This window comes from Agelaius phoeniceus, chromosome 19 (genome assembly GCF_051311805.1).
Source record: "Agelaius phoeniceus isolate bAgePho1 chromosome 19, bAgePho1.hap1, whole genome shotgun sequence".
In the NCBI taxonomy this organism is placed as follows: Eukaryota; Metazoa; Chordata; class Aves; order Passeriformes; family Icteridae; genus Agelaius; species Agelaius phoeniceus.
The window spans coordinates 165237-185271 of record NC_135283.1 but is presented as its reverse complement, the minus strand read 5'-3'; the positions used below and the strand labels follow the sequence as shown (position 1 = coordinate 185271).

The following is a 20035-nucleotide window of genomic DNA, read 5'->3' as shown; positions in this document are numbered from 1 at the left end:
TCTGGGAGGAAAATATGTGGTTTTTTGTGAGCCATCTGCTCTTTTTAGGTTCATCTCCCAGCTAAAGGTTGACCAAATTCTTTTGTTTCACACAAACCCCTTCCACTCACATGTGATTTATTTTCTGTGTGCTGCTTGCACAACAAATCAGTATTTCACAAGCTGTCCCTACTCTTACAGTGGTCAAGAACACTGCTGCTGTGAGAAGTGCCCCAAAACTACCAAATACCTTTGCAATTAACTGAACTCGACCAGAGTTTCAACAAGAAGTGAATAGTTTGTAACAGATTTGGAGCACTCATCTCATTTTGGACAGTATGCACTTTATTGCAGAGAAGACTGGATGCATTTTTAAAACAAATTCAGGAGTTGCACAGTTTCCATACAGTTCCACAAAGTGACCCCCACAGTAAGTAGAGCACAATGGAGGCTGTCAGACAGTGAGAGAGCTCCATCTTGTCACCTGCAATCACTCAAGTCACCAAATCTTGCAGGCAATTGTTTAAGAGCCATGGAAACAGGTGGCCCTGCTCCTGCAAGCACCTCTGCCAGAAAACAGAGGTTCAACTGTGTCACTCCTGAGTTACACCAGCATAACTGAGACCAAGAGCCAGGCTTGGTCCATGAGAGCAGCCAGGGAAGGTTTTATGTCAGCGTGACACACCTGTGGTGAAAGATTTGTGACGTTTCCTGAGGGGCTTCATTTGAGAACAAGCTCGAGACTGTCTTCCTTTTCAGGTATTGCTGTATCTTTGGATCAGTGCTCATCCTGCTGTCCAGTCCCTCTCCACATGGGAAAGAAATCTTGGCATGAAAACACATCAAGTCATAACAGGCACTACCACAATAAACTATATCACCACTGTCTCTGCCCCCGATGTTGCTGTGTTTGGGAGCACACCAGGAGGTCACAGTCAGCTCCAGGCAAGATGAGGGTGAGCCACAGCTGAGCAGCAGGATCAAAAGCACGTTAAACTGTGACCAGAAATGTTCTTCAGTGTATCATTTAACAGGGATAATGCACTCTTCTCAGGAGACCATCCACAATAATTGCTTCAGAGAGACACACTGGCTGCATCAGCAAGTGAACATTCTGTTAGATTAAAATCCCCAGCCCTTTTTCTGTAAAATGTGTTTCTTTACCTATTAATCACCCCCAAAGCGAAGCTCTTCTGAGCCACCACCCACACTGTGACATTAACCACAGCTCAAGCTCTTGGTGCCAGTCCAGAGCTTGTCTAAGGATGCTGAGACTCAACGGGCTGGCATAAGACACATTAACATGGAAAAGCCTTACAACCACCCAGCTCTGGTTCTCACCTCCCCACAACTCACAGCCTCTCTGCCATAAACTGTGATGGTGGTTTTTACCAGCTGAAGATCTGACACACAGGGCTCAAACACTAATGACATAAAACCACATGGGAGTCAGAAGTTCCCTGTGATGGAAATACAGTAGAATGGCTCCAAGGGATATGCTACAGGAGAGCTGTTCAAATGCTTGTGTGTGTTGTGCTGAAAGACAGTTTTCTTCACTCCTTTAGCACTGTGCCAGGTGTATGAGAACTAAAAATCTACTGAGGTGAATGGGAACCTTGGGAGGAGCAGCTGATTGAAAAAAACCCTAAAACTGAGGGCCTTGGAGTAATGCCAGTGCAGGGATGGCACAGATTCAGAGAAGAAGAGTTCACCCTCTCATATTCTTCAAAGCTTAAATTAAAGGAAAGGGTGCTTGGGGAGAAGGGTGAGAAATCATTCATTGGTCACTTCCTGATGGCTTCACCAAGGCTGCCAGTGCTAAAGGCAGCACGTGTGAGCATGCGACTTCCTAACTTAACTACCTCAACTACCCATGAGGACAGAGACCATGACTCACAGGGACTTAGGAAAGCCATCCCAAAGTGATGTGCTTCTGGCATAGACTAAATCATAACCTGTGATGAATTAAGGGGCCTAAGACCCTGAATGCTTTAATGCTCTCCTGACTATTCCCTTTCAAAAAAACCCCCCCGAAATTATCACATGAAGTGGTCGCTAGGCACAATGATTCTTCTTCAAACAGATTCCCACAGGATTCCCCCTTGCAATCACTAAAATATACTACCTGATATGTCATGAGAATGACAGGTATTGACATTTAAGGCAATCTAATTTCCACGGCCATCTCATTACTTCCCCCGTGTAGTTTGCCTTTGTCTTCCTTCTCCAGGACCGACTTCTTGCAGGTGAACATGACAAGCAGCAGCATTGGCAAGTGCCACAAACTGCAGAAGAAGAGCTTCCTGGAGCTGCTGCGGTCAGCATCCCTGTAGAACCGAAAGCCGAGGTAGGAGATGTAGAGGTTGATAGGGAGCGAAATGACGGGGAAAGTCCACGTGGTGATGTTGAGGACAGGAGCCACCACTGAGAGTCCAATTAAGGCCAAGCAGTGCCGCAGAGCCACCCGCCTGCACAGCCCTGGGTGAGTGACAGACATCATGCAGTATCCTCCTCGGGAGTAATCTTCCCGCAGACCCCAGCTGAGGGCATTGAAGTGAGGGAACTGCCAGGAATAGAGGATCCCTCCTAACAGTAATGCACCTGCAGTGGGAGAGAAAGTGTTAGATGATCCCCTGCAGGAAGTGCCACACACAGACCTCAGATGTCACACCCTGTTTGCAAGAGGGCAGTGCTACTCACCTGTGACACCAGTGACACTGCACACTGGTGGCACTGCTCTGTACAGGGACAGGGCAGACCCATGAGATAAGGAACCTCTGGTTTTCATGGCATTCACACAGGGTTGGAGCATGGTGGTTTATCTGGTTTTGGAGCACTTAATTTGAAAAGCATTTCAGCAAGTCACTTCCTTCTAAAGAACTACTGCTAATTGGTTCCTGCACCAACTGTCTCTACCTGAGGGAAGACTGGTGGGAATGAAGCGAAATTGGGCAAGAGACTGTATTCCTGGGAGCCTCTAGATCCTACTCGCAGATTCCTGAATTGGTGTGTCCAGACAAGAAAACAGCTAGTGGGCAAAGCAGTGGTTGCATCAACCAGACACAGGGAGCCCAGCTCAGTGACAGAGGACAAGGAGGACAAACTGCTGCTCCTGAGACCTGGGGAACACCACACCCTGGAAGGCTGGAGCTAGGCCAAGCCCTCTGTCTGCCCACTGGATGAGGGAGGGAACTGCTCCCGGCACAGCACAAGCTCCATCATGGACCTGGGCAAGGGGCAGAACTGGCAGAAGCTGTTAATGAACTAACAGGAGATGGAGAACTTATTCCTTCAAACCAATTGCAGAAACTTCTAATCAGTTTGATCAAGTAACTCTATTCACACCAATTAACTACTTTCACATTTAAAAAGGAGCTATGGAAGCACCACATTTCCACAGCTCTTCCTGGGACACAGTACAGGGTTTATTGAAGCAGAAGCAGCTCATGTGCTAATTTTAATGAGCCTCCAGGAGGCCCTCAGACCAAGCTCCCTTCACTAATTTTATTTGAAGGCACAAAAAAATCCCCCAAGGCTGTTGCAACATTATGGGCATTCCGGGTTTTCCTTTTGTTTACCCAGCTCCCAAAGCCTCTGCTCTCGCATTAAAATGCTTTCTTTGTATCTGCCTGCCTCCATGAACTCATTCTCTATGGAAACTTCTTCTCCAAATGGAGCCATGCATCCAGCATTATCTTAATGACCTGAGAGAAGCAGCAAATTCTTCCATCAATTCTGACAAAGCCCAAGTCACTGTGTCCTCTGAACAGCTTCATGGTTCACATTTCCTCTCCATCTATTTCTTGGAGCTGTGCATGCCTAGTTCTTGTCTCTAATAGCACAACTCGCACTGGTGCTGTCATGCAAACAGTAATAATCTCGGTTTGCAAAATTGCCTTTTTTTCCCCCCTACCTTATCACTCGTGAAGGAACTCTCCATAAGACTTCATGCAGGTTACCAGTAGCTTAAAATGCAGAAGTGATGCAAAAGACGCATCTCTCTGCTTTTCGAACAAGTAACAAATACTCCTTGAAGTGAGTATGTACCTCTGGAAACTGATTACATGAAGCACAGAGACAGACACACGTACCTTGGGTGTGCAGCTTTCAGAACAACATTGTCTGCCACAAATTCCAGGTGATTCCATGGGAATCACAGGGAAGGGAACTTAAAGATCATCTCATTCCACTCCCTGCCATGAGCAGGGACACCTTCCACTAGACCAGGGTGCTTCAAGCCCTTTCCATCCTGGCCTTGGATATTTCCAGGGATGGGGCAGCCACAGCTTCTCTGGGCACCCTCTGCCAGGGCCTGCCCACCCTCACAGGGAAGAATTTCTTTCTCGCATCTAATCTAAACCTACTCTCTGTCAGTGTGAAGCCATTTCCCCTTGTGACTCCAGACCTGTGTAAATAGTCTCTCTCCATGTTTCTTTTAGGCCCCGTCTGGTACTGGAAGGCCACAATTAGGTTACTCCATTTCCTCCTGGTCTATGGCCCAAAATGCTTCAAATCCAGCTACACAATTCTTCTAAAGTAGATTTTTTTTTGACATGGATGTTAGCACCTTTTCTCAATTGGAACCTTTTAAGACAGCTGAAAATTATGTACCCCAAAATTACCAATAATTTCAGAATTTCATAGCCAGAAAAGTCAATTTGGCCCTAAGAGAACAGTATTTGATTCAGTTCTGCTGAAACCTGAGGGAGCAGCTCTGCTGAAATAAACCAAAATTAAACTTACTGAAGGAGCAGTTCTCCCTCCATTAGGAGACACAATAGGGAAAATGTGCTTGTCATAAGTCACTCTGAAGATTTTTCCTATGCTTGTAAAACATATTAATGGAGGCAAGATCCTGAATGTGCTTCACCTAAGAGAGCAGTATTTTTCAAGTATCACATCTGAAGTGCTTTAGAAACACTAGCTTGTCATTGTTCAGAACTTAGGTAAAGGTAAGCTACAATTATCCATCAGCTAACGACTCTTAAGCAGATGAAGCCAGGGCCTAAGACATGGAGCAGAGGCTGTCCCAGCTTCCCACGGCTCCAGACCTGTGTCTGTGTCCCTGGGTTTCGCCTCTAATGCAGATTTTGCTTGTTTAGTTGTTCAAATGTTGTACGCAGCCAAGCTCAAAACACACCCTAAACCTCAAACACACAAAGCCCTTTAACAGTTCCCTAACTATGACACCATTAAAAAAAGTCATCTGGAGAAACTTTTAAACACAAACAGAACAACTAAAATACTTGAGGCTGGATTCCCATTTACAAAGCTCTGGTTTTTACATGCAAGCCTTTGGAATCTAATTACTTTGATTGCATTACAACCATTGAGATAATTGATATTTTACAGAGAAGCTGAACAGTGAAACAATTTAATAGCTCATTATGAGGACTTTAACTGACCCAATCTTTTTGTTTGGTTCCCATGTGCTGGGACATCCTGTAATTTCCTTGACCTAGGCGGAGATTGTCGGGTTGTCAGAGATTTTTAAGTGTCACATAAGACTGATGACTTGCAAAGCACGACACATGGTACAGTACAACTCAGCATCAGATGAGCTCACAGTAGGAATCCTGTCAAGCCCAGAGCAGACACTGTAATACTCCTTAATTACTAGATGAATGTTAACTATGTCATAATTAAGTCAGCAGTGTTTTTAAGCAATATTACAGTGAGACAAACTCTGGAGACTAATCTGATTCTAAACAGAGCGGATCTACTCTATGGCCTCTGTGCTGTTCCCAACAGTTTGGGAACTCAGTTTAATCATTGCAAATCTCCCTTTTCTCTACAGCGTTTACGATTAAATGAACATCAGACAAGGTTGTTCCCAACTGGAACACATGGACCTGCCACAGGGTTCACAAAAGCAAAGCTGGTTGTCAGACCAGAGTCATTGCTTGGGCAGCAGGAGACAGCCAGCACCCAGGGACAGCCAGGGACACCCAGGGACATGCAGAGACATCCAGCACCTTGGGGTCTCTTGGTTCCTCCACAGCTTGTGGAAATCTGAGAACAGGCAGACTGACAGGAACTCAGATCTGTCTGCTTTTCTGCAACGGTTCATAAATTCCAGGACCACAAATACCTGGCTAGCTTATGGGTATCCCAAACTCCCTAGTCTTTTTGGCCAAATTTTTAATTGCTGCAATTGAGCCCATTTATGACGAATTCTTCTCTCTGAGTGTGAGAACCTGGGACAGATGCAGCAGACACTTAGAAATCCCAGTAAGTTGTCAGATCAGTCCTATTTGATTTTGGAAAAAAATGGCCACCTAAAGAAAACAAGGCCCAGGTCTCCAGAACTCTTTCACTCTTGTGTGCAAAATAGGAATAAAATATCTTCTTCCTGAGTTCCTATTCTTTCATCTCTTTTCACTGTCTTAAATCATCTCAAAAGTTCCAGGATCGGAGAGAACCAGGTAGGTCCTAAAGCACACAAAGAGCTCAGGATAAATAACAGGTTTTATTATTCCTCATGAATTTTAAGGTTAAGCTATTATTTCTTTTCTTAAATTCTTCTTTGTGATTTATTTAAATAATAATAGATCTCCTTTATAATAAACAAGAACAAGCTGAGATTTTTATTTTATTTTAATATGTAAGATAAAGCAAAAATGTCAGCTGGCATTGAAGAAGGTAGAAAATGGTTCTTTCTCTCTGTAAATATATTTTCATCTAGTGAAATACTGAAGTTTTATAAATTGCACTTTTCCTAAAACAAACAGGACACTAAATTTCACAGTCATTCAGCAACTGCTTGGATGTTTTACAGTTCAATAAATTTGGGTAAGATTTCGAAATAATTGTGAGATGAGACTTCCAAAAGGAAATAGTGACTTTAGGTTTGCAAACTGCAGCAGCTGACAGTCTAATTTTCAGAATTACAAGAGCAAGAAGCACACCCTTCTAAAGTTCTGCTCTTTAAGGTGTTAAGAAGGCCATGTGGCTCTTCATAAATCATGATTCAAACTTCATGGTTTGTTCCTTCTAGAGCAATTTATGATGATCCCATTTGCTGGATGGTCCAAATCTCAGATGAGAGAGCAATGTCAGTGCAGGAGCCAGACTAAGTCCTTGGGCAAGAAGAGCCCCTAAGAGGAGGAGGCTGGAAAATGGTTTTTTTGGGTGTAAGTCCTTGCAGGCTATGGGCTCTGACCACTGGTTAACATCTGGAGAGGAGAGCAGAGCATTCAGGCATCAACAGCTCCTTGTCCTGCCCACCCTGAGCTCACACCAACATCAGTGACACAGTGATTAAAAGCTCCAGATCAAATGCCAGTTCCCCAAACTCCTCATGTCCCATAAAGGATAGTGTTCAAGTTCATACAACATTTACTCAAGAAAGAATAAGTACATACAGCTGCTGAGTTACTAGTGCCAACATAACTCTGAGCAAACTGAGCAACCTGAGGACTGCAAACCTACCTTCTTAACCACTAAAGGGCAGAAATAATGTTTGAATTCTGCCTGTCTCGTGTTGAGGATGGCACTCTCTTAAGTAACTATTTGAAATATGCCTCTTTCATGCTGGCAATACCTTTCATCATCAAAGAGCTTTGTACCTGTCCAGTTGGCACATGGAGCCACAGTGATGGTTTCACCCAGAGATGGATTATTTCAGCTTAAATGAGGCACAACACTTTGCAATGGTCCAGCTGAAACTCTCAAAAAATTTCTGAAGATGGGTTTTTCCAGCAAAGAAAAGTCCTTGAACTACAGGGGGGCACAGGCTGGAGCACAGTGTGTGTTTGTGGAAGCTCCAGACTCAGGAGCAGGATCAGCTAGAGTCTGGCCAGCCTGGGAAAGCAGGCGAACATGGGCCTGTCCATACAAGTCAGGACAAACGTCCCAGATTATCTGCAGGGACTGCTGTATCAACACCATGTTCCTGAAAACACACTGCAGAGGAACAACATGTGCTCTCTTCTTGCCCTTCTCATTGTACTGTAAAGAACACACAGTGGTTTCCCACTGCACAGGGTTCTGCAAACATCTCAGATCATGTTCAGGCTGCAGACATTAAGTGCATAGGACAAACACCTATGCACTTAATCAATAAAACAAAAAAATAAGGAACGGGAGCTACCTGTAGCATCAGTTCAAGAACAGACTTGCTCCTTCTGTCTTTGCTCTGGTGCTGCATATGTATAACAGGAAAGTGGCCAACCAGGCATTAAAATAAACATGGAATAGTTAAATATCAGCTCCAAAACAGATGTTGAAATCTTAACTGCATTTCCCAAAGCTGGTGTTTACTGCCTTGGCAACCTAAGAATGCTGTTTTGCTTAAAGCACAATTTTAGTAATTCTTCTGCCTTGAATAATGTGAAGGAATTTTAAAATTATTTCCAGACATTGGTAGCTGTGACTTAAGAGAGGAAAGCACTGGCCTTTTGTCTCTAGGAAACGGGTATGGGTTTGGCTGCTGTAGGGAGAGGAAGGCTTTGGCAGTGTAAGCTCAGCCTCTTAATGGATCATAGTCAGGAAACAACCACACACCGTTTTACTTGATAGCACACAACTGGCTCTCTTCCCTTAAAAGATGTTGAACAAATTACTCCTCTTTAACTCAGACAAGGTAGATTAGAGCTCAGAGATTTGACTTGGTCCAGCTGTATCCACCTGCCTGCGAGCACCCGTGCTGTCTCAGGCGGCCTTTTCCACCTTTTCTACAAGAAATTTTAACATAACCAGTCCCAAACTCTTTACCACGGTCCTATGTAAGTTTCACAGGATGTTAAATTGACAAGAAATGTAGAGAATACATGTCCAAACCCTTTATTTTCTGTCTTTTCTTCTGTGCTCATCTAGAAGTTTAACACAGTAGTCTTCCCTGGAGATTTGTAACTGTGAGCAATTCTGGGGGTAAAGAAAGATTTTAAAATCTTGTCAAAGCCTAGTTGCGCACTTCAGGTTCAACACAATTTTACAGGATTATTTCGGAGTATTGGTACAAAGATGCACAGTGGTTTGGAGAGTCATGGCCAGAACACACTGTGATGTCCTGATCCGGAAGGACTGGTTTGTCCAGCTTTTGGTTGCATTTTCTGTTTGTGAAGGAGAGCTGGAAGGTACAATCATTACTGCCTGTGCTTCAGCTCGTTTTGGTGATGGAAAATGATTGTTAATCAAGTGACCTCGAGTTACAAGTGTTCAAGATACTGTCCTGATATCATCCCTTCTGAAGAGAAATGTTACCAGCTACTTAATTCTTCCCACTGTCTTTAGAATTAGGAACAGGATTAGCTTGCCAAAATTTACATCCTAATTTGCAATTATGCAGCCATCTCAAACATAAAGACTTTTGGGAATTACCTAGACACTAACCCTAACCAAACTGATGCAATTTCCCTCTGCTTTACCCACATTAGCACCACAGCAAGACAACAATCAGCACTTTTGCTTCCACTGGAAAACAAAAGTAGATGCTACTGCTTGTGCTGGATGGCACGAGAGTGGCGAAGCAGCCTTGAGAGGAGAAAGAGAAAGTGTCACTTCTAAAGCTGCACACAAGGTCCCTGGGCTGGGACAATGGCCCTGGCTGTCACTGTGGGATGCACGGCCCAGCCTGCATTGTGCCCCTCCAAGGTTACACCGTCGTGGAAACCAAGGGGGACAAGGAAAACACTGGAAAACTCAAAAGCTTCATGGTCAGGGGTTTCAATAGCTGTTTCTTTTGAAGGATGGCACAAAAGGCCTGTGGAGCAGGAGCATCGAGGGGCTGCAATAGACTCCTCTGCAGCAGCACTGAAAGGCAAGGGGGTGCTGGCCGTATGTTTGACTTGTCTGCAAAACAAAAAGATCCTCAGCATCCACCAGGAATAGGAAATGAAGTTGGCTGTGGGATTTTTCACCTTGAGAGAGTGTTCCCAGCTTCTGCCTTTAACAGAAGGAAGCCAGATGTCCTGAGGTATGCTTGCCACATAGAAAAAAGCTGTGTGTGTATGGATACACACAGGCATGTGCACTTCTTGTGTGACACACAACAGGTTATTGCAGCCAAAAGCCTCACAGGGAAACACCTTTCATTACACAGGCAAGGCTGAGAAAACAATACCATATATAACTCGCCTTAGCTAACCCCAGCAATAGATGCCATAAAAGAAGAGCCTGTTGGGTAAGATGAAAATATAGTCTTTTGCAAATATGTTTAGGAAGCATTTACCAAAGGACCAGACTCAGCAGAGGATTGCAAATGTGCAGAGCCACGCAGGGGCTCCTCATCAGCCACCTCTTTCCCCCAAGTCCCTCCTGCTGATCCCCCCATCCTGATTTCTCTGTGGGTGCTGTGTTTCACACCCAGGGGCTCAGGGCTACCCCATCAGCCACACACAGGGTAGAGAACCAGGCAAAGGGCATACTGCCTGTGAACTTGTGGGGTCGGTCCCCAGGTGCCCCAGCAGTGGAGCTGCCATTTCTTTTGTCTCTTATGAAGATGGAAAGGAAGAAAAAAATAGCCCACTGGCTTTTGTCCTAAATTCAGACCAGCTGCTCACTAGTATTGTCCCTCTGCCTCATTTTTACAGTTTTTACCCCCACAAAGCATACTCCTGGGCCCCCAGCTCCAAGTCTCATATGTCAGTGACATGAATATCTCTGTTTCCTCTGGAACAGACCACAAATTCTGCTCTTTCATCTGGGGAAGTGAAACCCTGAAAAGCTGAGTTTACCAGTGGGAGTTTATAGCCGGAGCCTCCTCTCCTCCGGCAGTGGGATGCTGGAGCTGCCCTGCTCTGGCGGCTGGCTCCCAGACCTGCTCCCACATCAAGGGGCTTTGAAAGCTCCAAGTGCTTAACTGGAAGGGACACAAAGATCTTCAAGCTAATTTTGCATGCAATTAAGCTGTTGTTTTGCTCTCCTTCCTCCTGGCAGACAAGTGCTATACCAGGGAAAGTATGAGAGACTCCAGCCTTTGGCAGGTTGGGCACAGGCCCCCCTCTTTCCTATTCTCCTTTTTTTGTTACTGAAACCATCCATCTGCCAAATGTCACTAGCTGATAAGAACTGCCCATTTTTAAATCCCCTTTTGTAAATAGATGCTGGCTGACATAATTAATGTCTACCATACAACACAATTTGAATTACAAAGTAAAGGCAATTTAAAAATCAGCCTCCACATGATTACAATTGATACTGAGTCTATAAATTCCATACCCCGAGGAATTATTTAAATTTCTGAAAATGAATGAAAATCAGTACAAGATGTCTTTCAGGGGAACGAGACCAGGAGTGGAGCATCTGATAAACTGAACAGTCTCTTTAGATAAATATTCTTTGGTGCAGTAATACCTATGGCTCCTGGGCCACTGTGGATCTGCAATGTCTTCTGCACTGTCAGGGCCCTTATCTGCTCTGCCACCACCTACTCAGAATAAATCTCTTTAGCTGATAAGCACATTAGGTAGAGGAGCCCTGCTTGTCACTTCCATCTCACTGGGTGGTTTGTATGAACTCCGTGGCACCAAACTGCTCCGCTCCGCAACACTGATCCTGCTTGCTGGCGGGATCCAGCCTGAGCAGAGCACGGTCAGTGGAAGAAGTACAAAAGTTCCTGGGCTCCCAGCATAACAAGGACATGGGACCATGTCCTTTGGAGCAAGACCCAGGGAGTCCATGAAGTTGATAAGGAGACTGAAGCATCTTCCCTATGGAGACAGGCTGAGAGAATTGGAGGTGTTCATCCTGGGGAAGAGAAGGTTGTGTGGAGACATCACAGCAGCTTCCAGGATCTGAAGGAGCTGCAAGGAAGCCTGAAAACAACTCTGCATCAGGAAATGCAGTGACAGGACAAGGGGGAACGGATTCAAACTGGGAGAGGGAAATTTAGATTTGATATTAGGAAGAAATTCCTGGCTGTGGCATTTGAATCTACTCCAGTTTCAGTGTTCTGTTAACTAAAAATAACAAGTTTAAATGGACATTAGTCAAGGGAGAAAGAACAGCAGAGTGAGGATAATTTAAAGCATGTATGCACTCTTACACACCAGAATAAACAGCTCTGTTTCTTTCTTTCTGTGCACAAGTTCAGCAGCATTGCGGCACAGCCAGGAGCTCTTCTGCTTGTGGATCCCATGCAGGAGGGGGATCTGGCACAGAACAGGGGACACTGCCAAATTTGACTTACCCTCCTGTCTCTCTGCTATCACTTAAGCTTTTAAGTGAATGTCATTCTTTTCCTTATAGTCCTTCCCTTGCAAAATAATTTCAAGGTATCTTGATTTACTAGAAAAACAAATCTCTTCAGAAACAAATAGTACCAAGAAAGAGCAATGAAATCTGCTTTCAAGGAAGCAAACGTATTACTGCAGATCACAGGCTGGCAGTTAAGTTCTGCATAAATACCCCAGATATGTGGCAGTGATATCCTTGTGATAAATTACATTTATCATGCACTTCTGACCGTCTCACCTGCACTCACTCCCCCAGCGAGGAAATGTTAACATTCCCTATCTTTCATCAGTTTCAAACAGCTGCCATTAAAAAAACACAACCCCCCCCAAACCCACAACAAAGAATTCCACATCTTCCCAGAGATAATCTTATCTTTTGCTTTTGAAATGGGAGGTTTTCCCTAAATTACTTTGGCACAAAATCCAGGGATGGGGGCGGGATGTTCAATCAGGCTTAGGAGCATAGAGTTGAAGTTACCTATTGGGGCAGAAATGGAACCAAACATTCCTGGGAAGTACCAGGAGATCTGCAAAAATACATAGTGTAAGAAATTGTTCAGAGAGCAGTGAGGCTCTGGCACAGGCTGCCCAGAGAAGCTGTGGCTACCCCATCACTGGAAGTGTCCAAGGCCAGGTTGGATGAGTCTTGGAGCATCCTGGCCTAGTGGAAGGTGCCCCTGCCCATGGCAGGGGCTTGGACAGTCCTTAAGGTTCCTTGCGAACCCATGTCATTCTATGATTCTATGAGTATTCTATAAACTACAGCAAGCATTTGCATCACTGGAAACATGAGGGTCCCAGATTTCTATCTGTAAATACACAGTATTTTTTTCTGGTGCAAGAAACTGCTAAGGTATTCATCTTTAAAAGTCATAAACAAAATGAGGACAAATTAAAACAAGGTTGCTCCACTCTGAGATACTTTGTTATTAGCTCTGGAATTGGAAACGAGGAACCAACTTCAACTCTCTAAAGCACCATCTCCAACTCTCCCAAAGGACAAAATATCTCACAGCATCCATGTCATGGAACTCCTGAAGGAAGCAGACATGGCTGTCCTAACTGTTACAAACAACAGTTTAACACTTAGCTGCCCAGAAATGGTAATGAAAGGGCTACACTTAAATATTGTTTTCCCTATAACCAGCAACATGTACAACAATGTGGCTGCTGTGAGAAGATTACAAGGAGAGAAAATCCACAGGAAAATGTAAACTCAAAACCCCACCACATTAGTGGTGAGAACTTTCCTTCTCATTAGTTTCCTGCCTCCCTTCTTTCACATTCCTCTTTGTTATCGAGTAGAATGATTTTTTTAAAATGAGGTGCAAAGGCATTTTCACACCTCTACCTAGAACTAGGTTAAGTCTCCACACTAATTACATATTATTAATGAGTTCAACAACTGAGACCAGGCTGGTTAGGGAAGGGACACGGGTCTGTGTATTGTGTATGGATGCACGCCTGTATTCCGCATGGATACGATGCTGCCAGGGGCTGAACTCTCCTATTGCAAAAGTAGAATGTTTAAAACTGAAAATCATAGTCTACAATGCCATCATTTTCTTCTAGTTATTTCTTTTCTCTGTAAAAGTGTTTGTAGGGTTTGTGTTGTGTTTTTTTTGTTTTCCATTTGATACTGAAATGCACTAAAATTTTACATTCCAGTCCCTGTTTTCAGGACTCTCCCCAGGTGTGCTTCATTACAAACACCAGTATCAGTTCGATAACATTTCTTTCTCTATTAAATAAGCTGCCTGGCCTCCCTGACACAGACTGGGAGGTGATTTTAAAAGTTTTAGCTATACATAACACACTATGCATCAGATTATTGTGTTCTGACAAATTCTGCTTGGGTGGTTTAAAGTTAGCATCTTTCACTGGTGGCATCATTGCCTTCACAGCAGAGCTGGCACAGGGACACGTAACCACATTTTAGCTGCAAGTTAGAGAGGAAGAGCTTACTTGGCCACCAGTGGGGTTCCCTGCTGCCCTCTCTGCTGCTGTACAGGGACAGCTTTGCTCTTTGTGAAATAGACCTCAAAGAGCAAGTTGACAAATTAAAGATAATGACAATCAGTGCCAGTTTAACCTGATGGGCTTTCACTGGCCTCTACAGCAAGGGCTTTTGGAGACATGCAGCTCTGCACTCCAGATCCTCCAGGCCGAACTGTGCAGGTGAAGCACAGGCATATGAGAGTTATCTTTGGACACCAACTCTGCAATAAAGTGGTAAAACCATCACAGAAATCCCCAAACAATGTCAAGGTCTAAGTATCTGCAGCCAGAATGATATGAAATTATTTCCTCTCATCCTGTCCCTTGTTTCCTGGGGGCAGAGCCTGACCCCTCCTTGCTGCCCTCTCCTGTCAGGGAGTTGTGCAGAGCCAGAAGGTCCCTCCTGAGCTTCCTTTTCTCCAGGCTGAGCCCCCCCACCTAGCTCCCTCAGCTGCTCCAGCCCCTTCCCCAAGTCCATTCCCTTCCCTGGACAAGCTCCAGCCCCTCAATGCCTTTTTTGTCATGTTCCCTCTTCTCTTCTAAAGTACAGAGCTGCTAACTATGTCTGTTATGCAGTCCTAACACAAGACACTATACATACTCTTAACATAAAATTTCTAGGTCTAAGTAACTTTCAGAGAAGAAAATATTTGTATAGAAGCAGCACACAATGAAAAAAAAAAAACCCACAACACCTTCCATCCTTGCTCTGGTTTAGATCTGTGTGGGAACATGTGGACACAACGCCAACTCAGACTGACTTTTATTAGGAAGTGCATAAAGAACAGATTTTGCAAAAATTCTGATAATTTCTGGTTAAAAGCCTTGTTGTTGAAAGTATTATTCAAGCCTTAAATATGCCCCCCTGTGGGATGAGTGTGCGCTAAACCAACTCTTAACAGACCTATTAATTGCACTTCATTAGTTGCTTCAGACTATAAGTTCGTGGAGCCACTTTGATTCTTAAGTTTCTAGCTGGCAGGAAAAACAAGGCCTGATTGTGTCAGAGTTGAGCTGCTGAAGAGATCAGTGTTTTACAAGGGATGTAAAAGTGGTTCACAGCTACTAAAATAGAAATCTTCGTTTGCTTTTCAAGGAGGAGGGAAGGAGCATTTGTAACTTAGAGTTTAGCAATGGGTAATTAAGAAATACACCAATAAATTAATCTTCCCAGGATATTTTCTGGCTTGTGGAAAGACTGTAAAACACATCGAGGAATTTTCCAACTGCAAGTCCCTTGCAAGTTGGATCTTACTGGATATGGTTTTAATCCTGAACACGATTTGAATCCTGAAATTATGTAACATTTTCTCCTATGTGAACATCAAATATGCTATTTTCCTTCTGGATTTTTTTAAGATGGTCAGAACACATATTAAATAGGTCATGCTGCTTTATCAGCTCTGTTTTGCTCTGAAATACCTGTGTAAGGAGAATGTTACCAAAATTAGCTGCTTTCAAAGCCTTACCACAGGATTACAGAATGGTTTAGGTTGGAAGGGACCTTAAAGATCACCTCTTTCCACCCTCTGCCATGGCCAGGGACAACTTCAACTAAACCAGGCCACTGTAAGCTGTGTCCAACCTGGCCTGGTCAGGTCAAGAACATAAAGAACAAAGTTTACTGCCTTTTGAGTAGGTTCGTTATCCTGACAACCACTCACCCAATGAAAGGGTTTTATACTCACCAGCATCCAGACTCCCAGTAGCTGCAGTCCAGCCCATGACGGGGGGAATGGCCCCAACAACAGCTCCCACCCACGTGTTGGCAATGCTCATTCTCTTCAGGGGGGTGTAACAGCACGTGTAGAGGAAGATGTTGAAGGCGCCCAGGGCCCCGGTGAGAGGGTTCACTCCCAGTGTGAGCAGGGCAATTCCCGGGATTCCACAGGACGCAGCAAAGCAGACAGCGAGCAGGGGGCTGTGGGGAGACATGTGGCACATGCTGAGCAGGAGATGGCCTTAGAGAATGGCTGCCATCCCTTCCCTTCAGTCTCCCCCCCAAAAGTAAGATTGAATCTTTGTTATTGTTTTACTCAGCCATCCTAAATTTTCCTGTTTGAGCCCCCATCCTAACAAAGGCCTTTCCAAAATGTGAAGACAACCTTGCTACAGCTCTGCAATGGAGGTGATTCTTAATCTTGTGATCACTGTGTTCACCAAATAAACTCAAGCTCTGCAAGTAATGGAGAACTGTTCTCCCTTATGGAGAACTGCTGCTTTCAGCACATCTTCCTCCTTCATTTTAATTTTAGTGAATTTAAACCACTGGAAAAAGCACTCGGAGTTTAGAGTAAATGAAAATAGTTGCAGTTTGTCAGATTTTTAATTGATTGCAGTTATGCAACAGATCCTTCAAAACGCAACAGGGTTAGACACAAAATTAATAAGCATTTATGAGAAAAGGAGTACATTCAATCATTTTGAAATTACATCAATAGGTATAAAGTATTCTTTGACTTTACTGAAAAAAGTCTGAACATTCTACACCCCCGATTATCTGATGCACTGTACTAAGCAGAGGAAGCACAACCAAACAAAGCTGGCAGCAGAATCAAAAGTGGCTATCTTGTAAGCATGACTGAAATTAACTGAAGATATTTTAGGTTTGGTCAAAAGCAGCAACCAACAGTGGAACAAATTAACTCTGTGCATTTCTACTGTGCATCAGCTGAGAGCTCAGAGAAGGTTGGAAACTCATATTAAAATCTGTCAGAAAGTGGCTAGAGCTATGTAAACTTTTGCTAAAAAATTCCACAATAAACATTCAAATAGGATGAACAAGGATCTTTTGTTTGGCTACCAGAGCCACACCTGACAGGCAGCATGATGCCACAACCCTAAGGAAGCTTTAGCTGTGGTTCCTTGTGCCAGATCAACATGTTTGCTGCTGGTGGGGATCTCCTCTTGTGTGCTTGTTTGAGGTGTTTGGTATAATAGGAACTAAAAGCCCCTAAGAAATAATGTGGTGTGGGTAAGCTCTGGAAAAGAGGAAAATGCCATTACATTAGTTGTATTTAATAACCCATGTGGCTAAATACACACTTACAGTCATCCATGTAAAACCAGAAAATATGTGTGCTTGCAACGAAGGTCTCTGCATGGAGTTTACCTTTATACCTTTTGTCTAATTGAAAACCATGAAGCCTTTGTGTTCTACAATCCACTCTGCCCTCTGGTCAAATCCTTAACCCTAAAATAGGTGTTGCAAGCACCGCTCCAAGAAAATAATTATTTCCTCATAAGAAAATAAGAAAAATTTGCTGGTGGGGATGAATTTTATGGGAGTTCTATCAGCAAAAATTCCTACCAGTCAAATTTTTATATTTAAGATATTTGTTAGACCAATACAGTACAGAGATCCTGAATACCTGGAAGAACTAAAATGAGCAAATCTTATGCTAAAGATCTGCCTTCAATTTAAATTGACTAAGTAATTTTATCCAGCTTTTCTAAACCATCAAGAGATTTTAGGCAATGCAGTATGTAGAGAACACATTTCTACTCAGCATTACCACCCCTGGTGTTACCAATACAGCAGGAGTTGACGGAGGGTATGTCACTGCCTTTCACTAACAGTAAGATGTATAAAATTTGAGGCTGTTTTCAGGAAAGGAGCCATATGGAGCTGTGCTCTCTGGTTCTGCAGCCTGTGGTGCTCCTGTGCAGGAGCTCCTTTGCTCCTTTGCAAAACACAATCTGTACTGCCAATGGTCCCAATACTGACCACAAACACCAGAGTACTTTGTAGATGTTGCCCCTCTGTAGTGAAAGTCTGACCAGGCCTGGTTAAACAAATCTATCTTGACTGATTCTTGAATAAAATACAGTCAGACAGTAAACACCAGATTCACACAATACTCACTCTTGAGGCAACAAAAGACCAGTGTGATTCTATGAGGCTGGGTTCCCCACATCTACCCTGCAGGGCTCACAGACATAAATGAGGGCACAGTTTGATCTAATGCAACCAGCACTTTTCTCACTAATAAGGAGTGAAGACTTATCTACATGTGTCCAGTTTAAACGAACACCACCCTCCATGAGCAGGCACCAGCCCTTCATGTCTCTTCTCAGACAGGAAGGCAAAGGGTGGGAGTGTAAAGCCCTCCTGCATGGATGAACCCTGTTTTGCCTCACTGTGTCCCTGCAGCACCAACAGCCCTCAGTGCCAGCCCTGATCCCAGGTGTCTGCTGCCTTCATTTCCAACCAACGGATCAGAAAAATACCTTTAAAAATACGGCTTTATCAAAAGGGAGGGGTGAAGTTAGGTGGCTGAGACCTTCAAAAGATTTGCTGTGATCCTGGTAGATGAGAACACGTTTTTGTTTTTCAGTTTCTTCCTTTTTGCCTCTTTAAGGGGAGCTCCTGGAGGCACAGTATGTAACCACAGAATCACAGAAGTTTGTGTTGAGAGGGACGTTAAAGCCCACGTTGTTTCAGTCCCTCTTTGAAAGGCAAGGACATCTTTCAGTAAACCAGGCTGCTCAAAGACCCATCCAGCCTGGCCTTGAACACTTCCAGGAGTGGGGCAGCCACAACTTTTCTGGGCAATTTGAGGCAGTTTGATCAGTGTCTATAACAGTGTCTATAATTGTCCTGATGCTCTCGGGGGAGGGCATAAAGTCAATGGGGTGGTTCCTCTTAAGCAGCTGAACTACTTTATCCTCAGACATCCTGGGAGTATCACATTTTCTATTTCTCTCTAGTGTTTCCTCAACAAAGAAGAGTAATTGTTTGACTTACAAAGGCCTGTTCCTAAAACTCCAACTGAGATTAGAAAGTCATACTGTGATCTGATGATTCAGCTTTGCTATTTCTGCCTCTTAAAATACTATTTGGCATCACATAGACACTGCAATGAGAAATCAGGACTTTTCTTTAATGGTGGAAAATGAGGTAGAAGAGAATTCAACTCACTCTCATGGAAACTTGTATAAGCAATTCCTCACTGCGAGAAAGAAAATATTTGAGGAAAATGTAGAGAGATTTCAGTCACTGGTGATGCTCTTTCTGCTTCAGTGACACTGCAGATTTTAAGACAAGACTGAGCCTAGGTTTAACTCACAGCAGTTTAAAGGGTATTCGGATTTCAACTAGTTTATGTCTTCTAGGGACCAGTGTGCATGTCCATGCTCACGTTGTTTGTTAGTACTCAGGTACGGGGGTGCCCTCTCCATTGCCAGGCTGATTGGATACACCCTCCATTGCCAGGCTGCCCCACATCTCATCAAGGGACCATAGGAGATCAGCATCTCGTCCTGGAGCAAGAGAAAGGCTGAGACACTGAGTTGTCACTGAATTTACCCCACCACCTGAGGTTCACACAGCTCCTCTCAGTACAGCCTCATGCCACCATGCTGCCCATGTCAGCCTTGGGCAACCCAATGCCACAGAATTCTTACACGGTGCTCAAAAGGGGCTGAGGGGTCTCTGATGGTTTTCTTCATCCTTAAACCATCCCATGCAGTAAGTGCAGGCTGGTGATAGACGCTCATTTCATTTGGGCGTTCATGTTTGCTGAGAGAATCACTCCCATGGGAAAAAAGGCAATCTTCCATTGGAAAACTGGCCAAGGACCTAGCTCAGAAAGCAAACATCTTGAGTAAGAAACTACGGTTTATGATGGATTCTTGGGAGGAGTTGGTTTCAGTTATTTGGCAGATTAAAATCAGGCTTTGGAAAAATACTGCAAGTGCCAAATGAGTTCTCTTCAAATTTCAACTCTAAAATACCCAGTATGTTACCATATAGGGCACCTCCTAAAGGCAAACCAAAACATAGTAGCTGTACCTTATCCCTCTTTTCTCTTCTACTGACAACAAATACACTAAAATCTACCTAATAAAAGTGCTAAAAGACATCTACCTTCAACTAAAAG

At 43.9% G+C, this 20035-nt stretch overlaps 1 protein-coding gene across 1 annotated transcript in view; it reads right to left on the bottom strand.

Moving 5' to 3' along the window:
• Positions 1-306: 306 nt before the first annotated feature.
• Positions 307-20035, bottom strand: part of COX10 (cytochrome c oxidase assembly factor heme A:farnesyltransferase COX10) — a 95816-nt gene continuing 76087 nt past the window's right edge. The window contains exons 6-7 of the mRNA XM_054645118.2: positions 15842-16074; positions 307-2580 (exon numbers count right to left, since the gene is read on the bottom strand). Of these exons, the coding sequence (XP_054501093.2) occupies positions 2138-2580; positions 15842-16074 (676 nt within the window). The 3' untranslated portion in view covers positions 307-2137. The remainder of the gene's footprint in view (positions 2581-15841; positions 16075-20035) is intronic.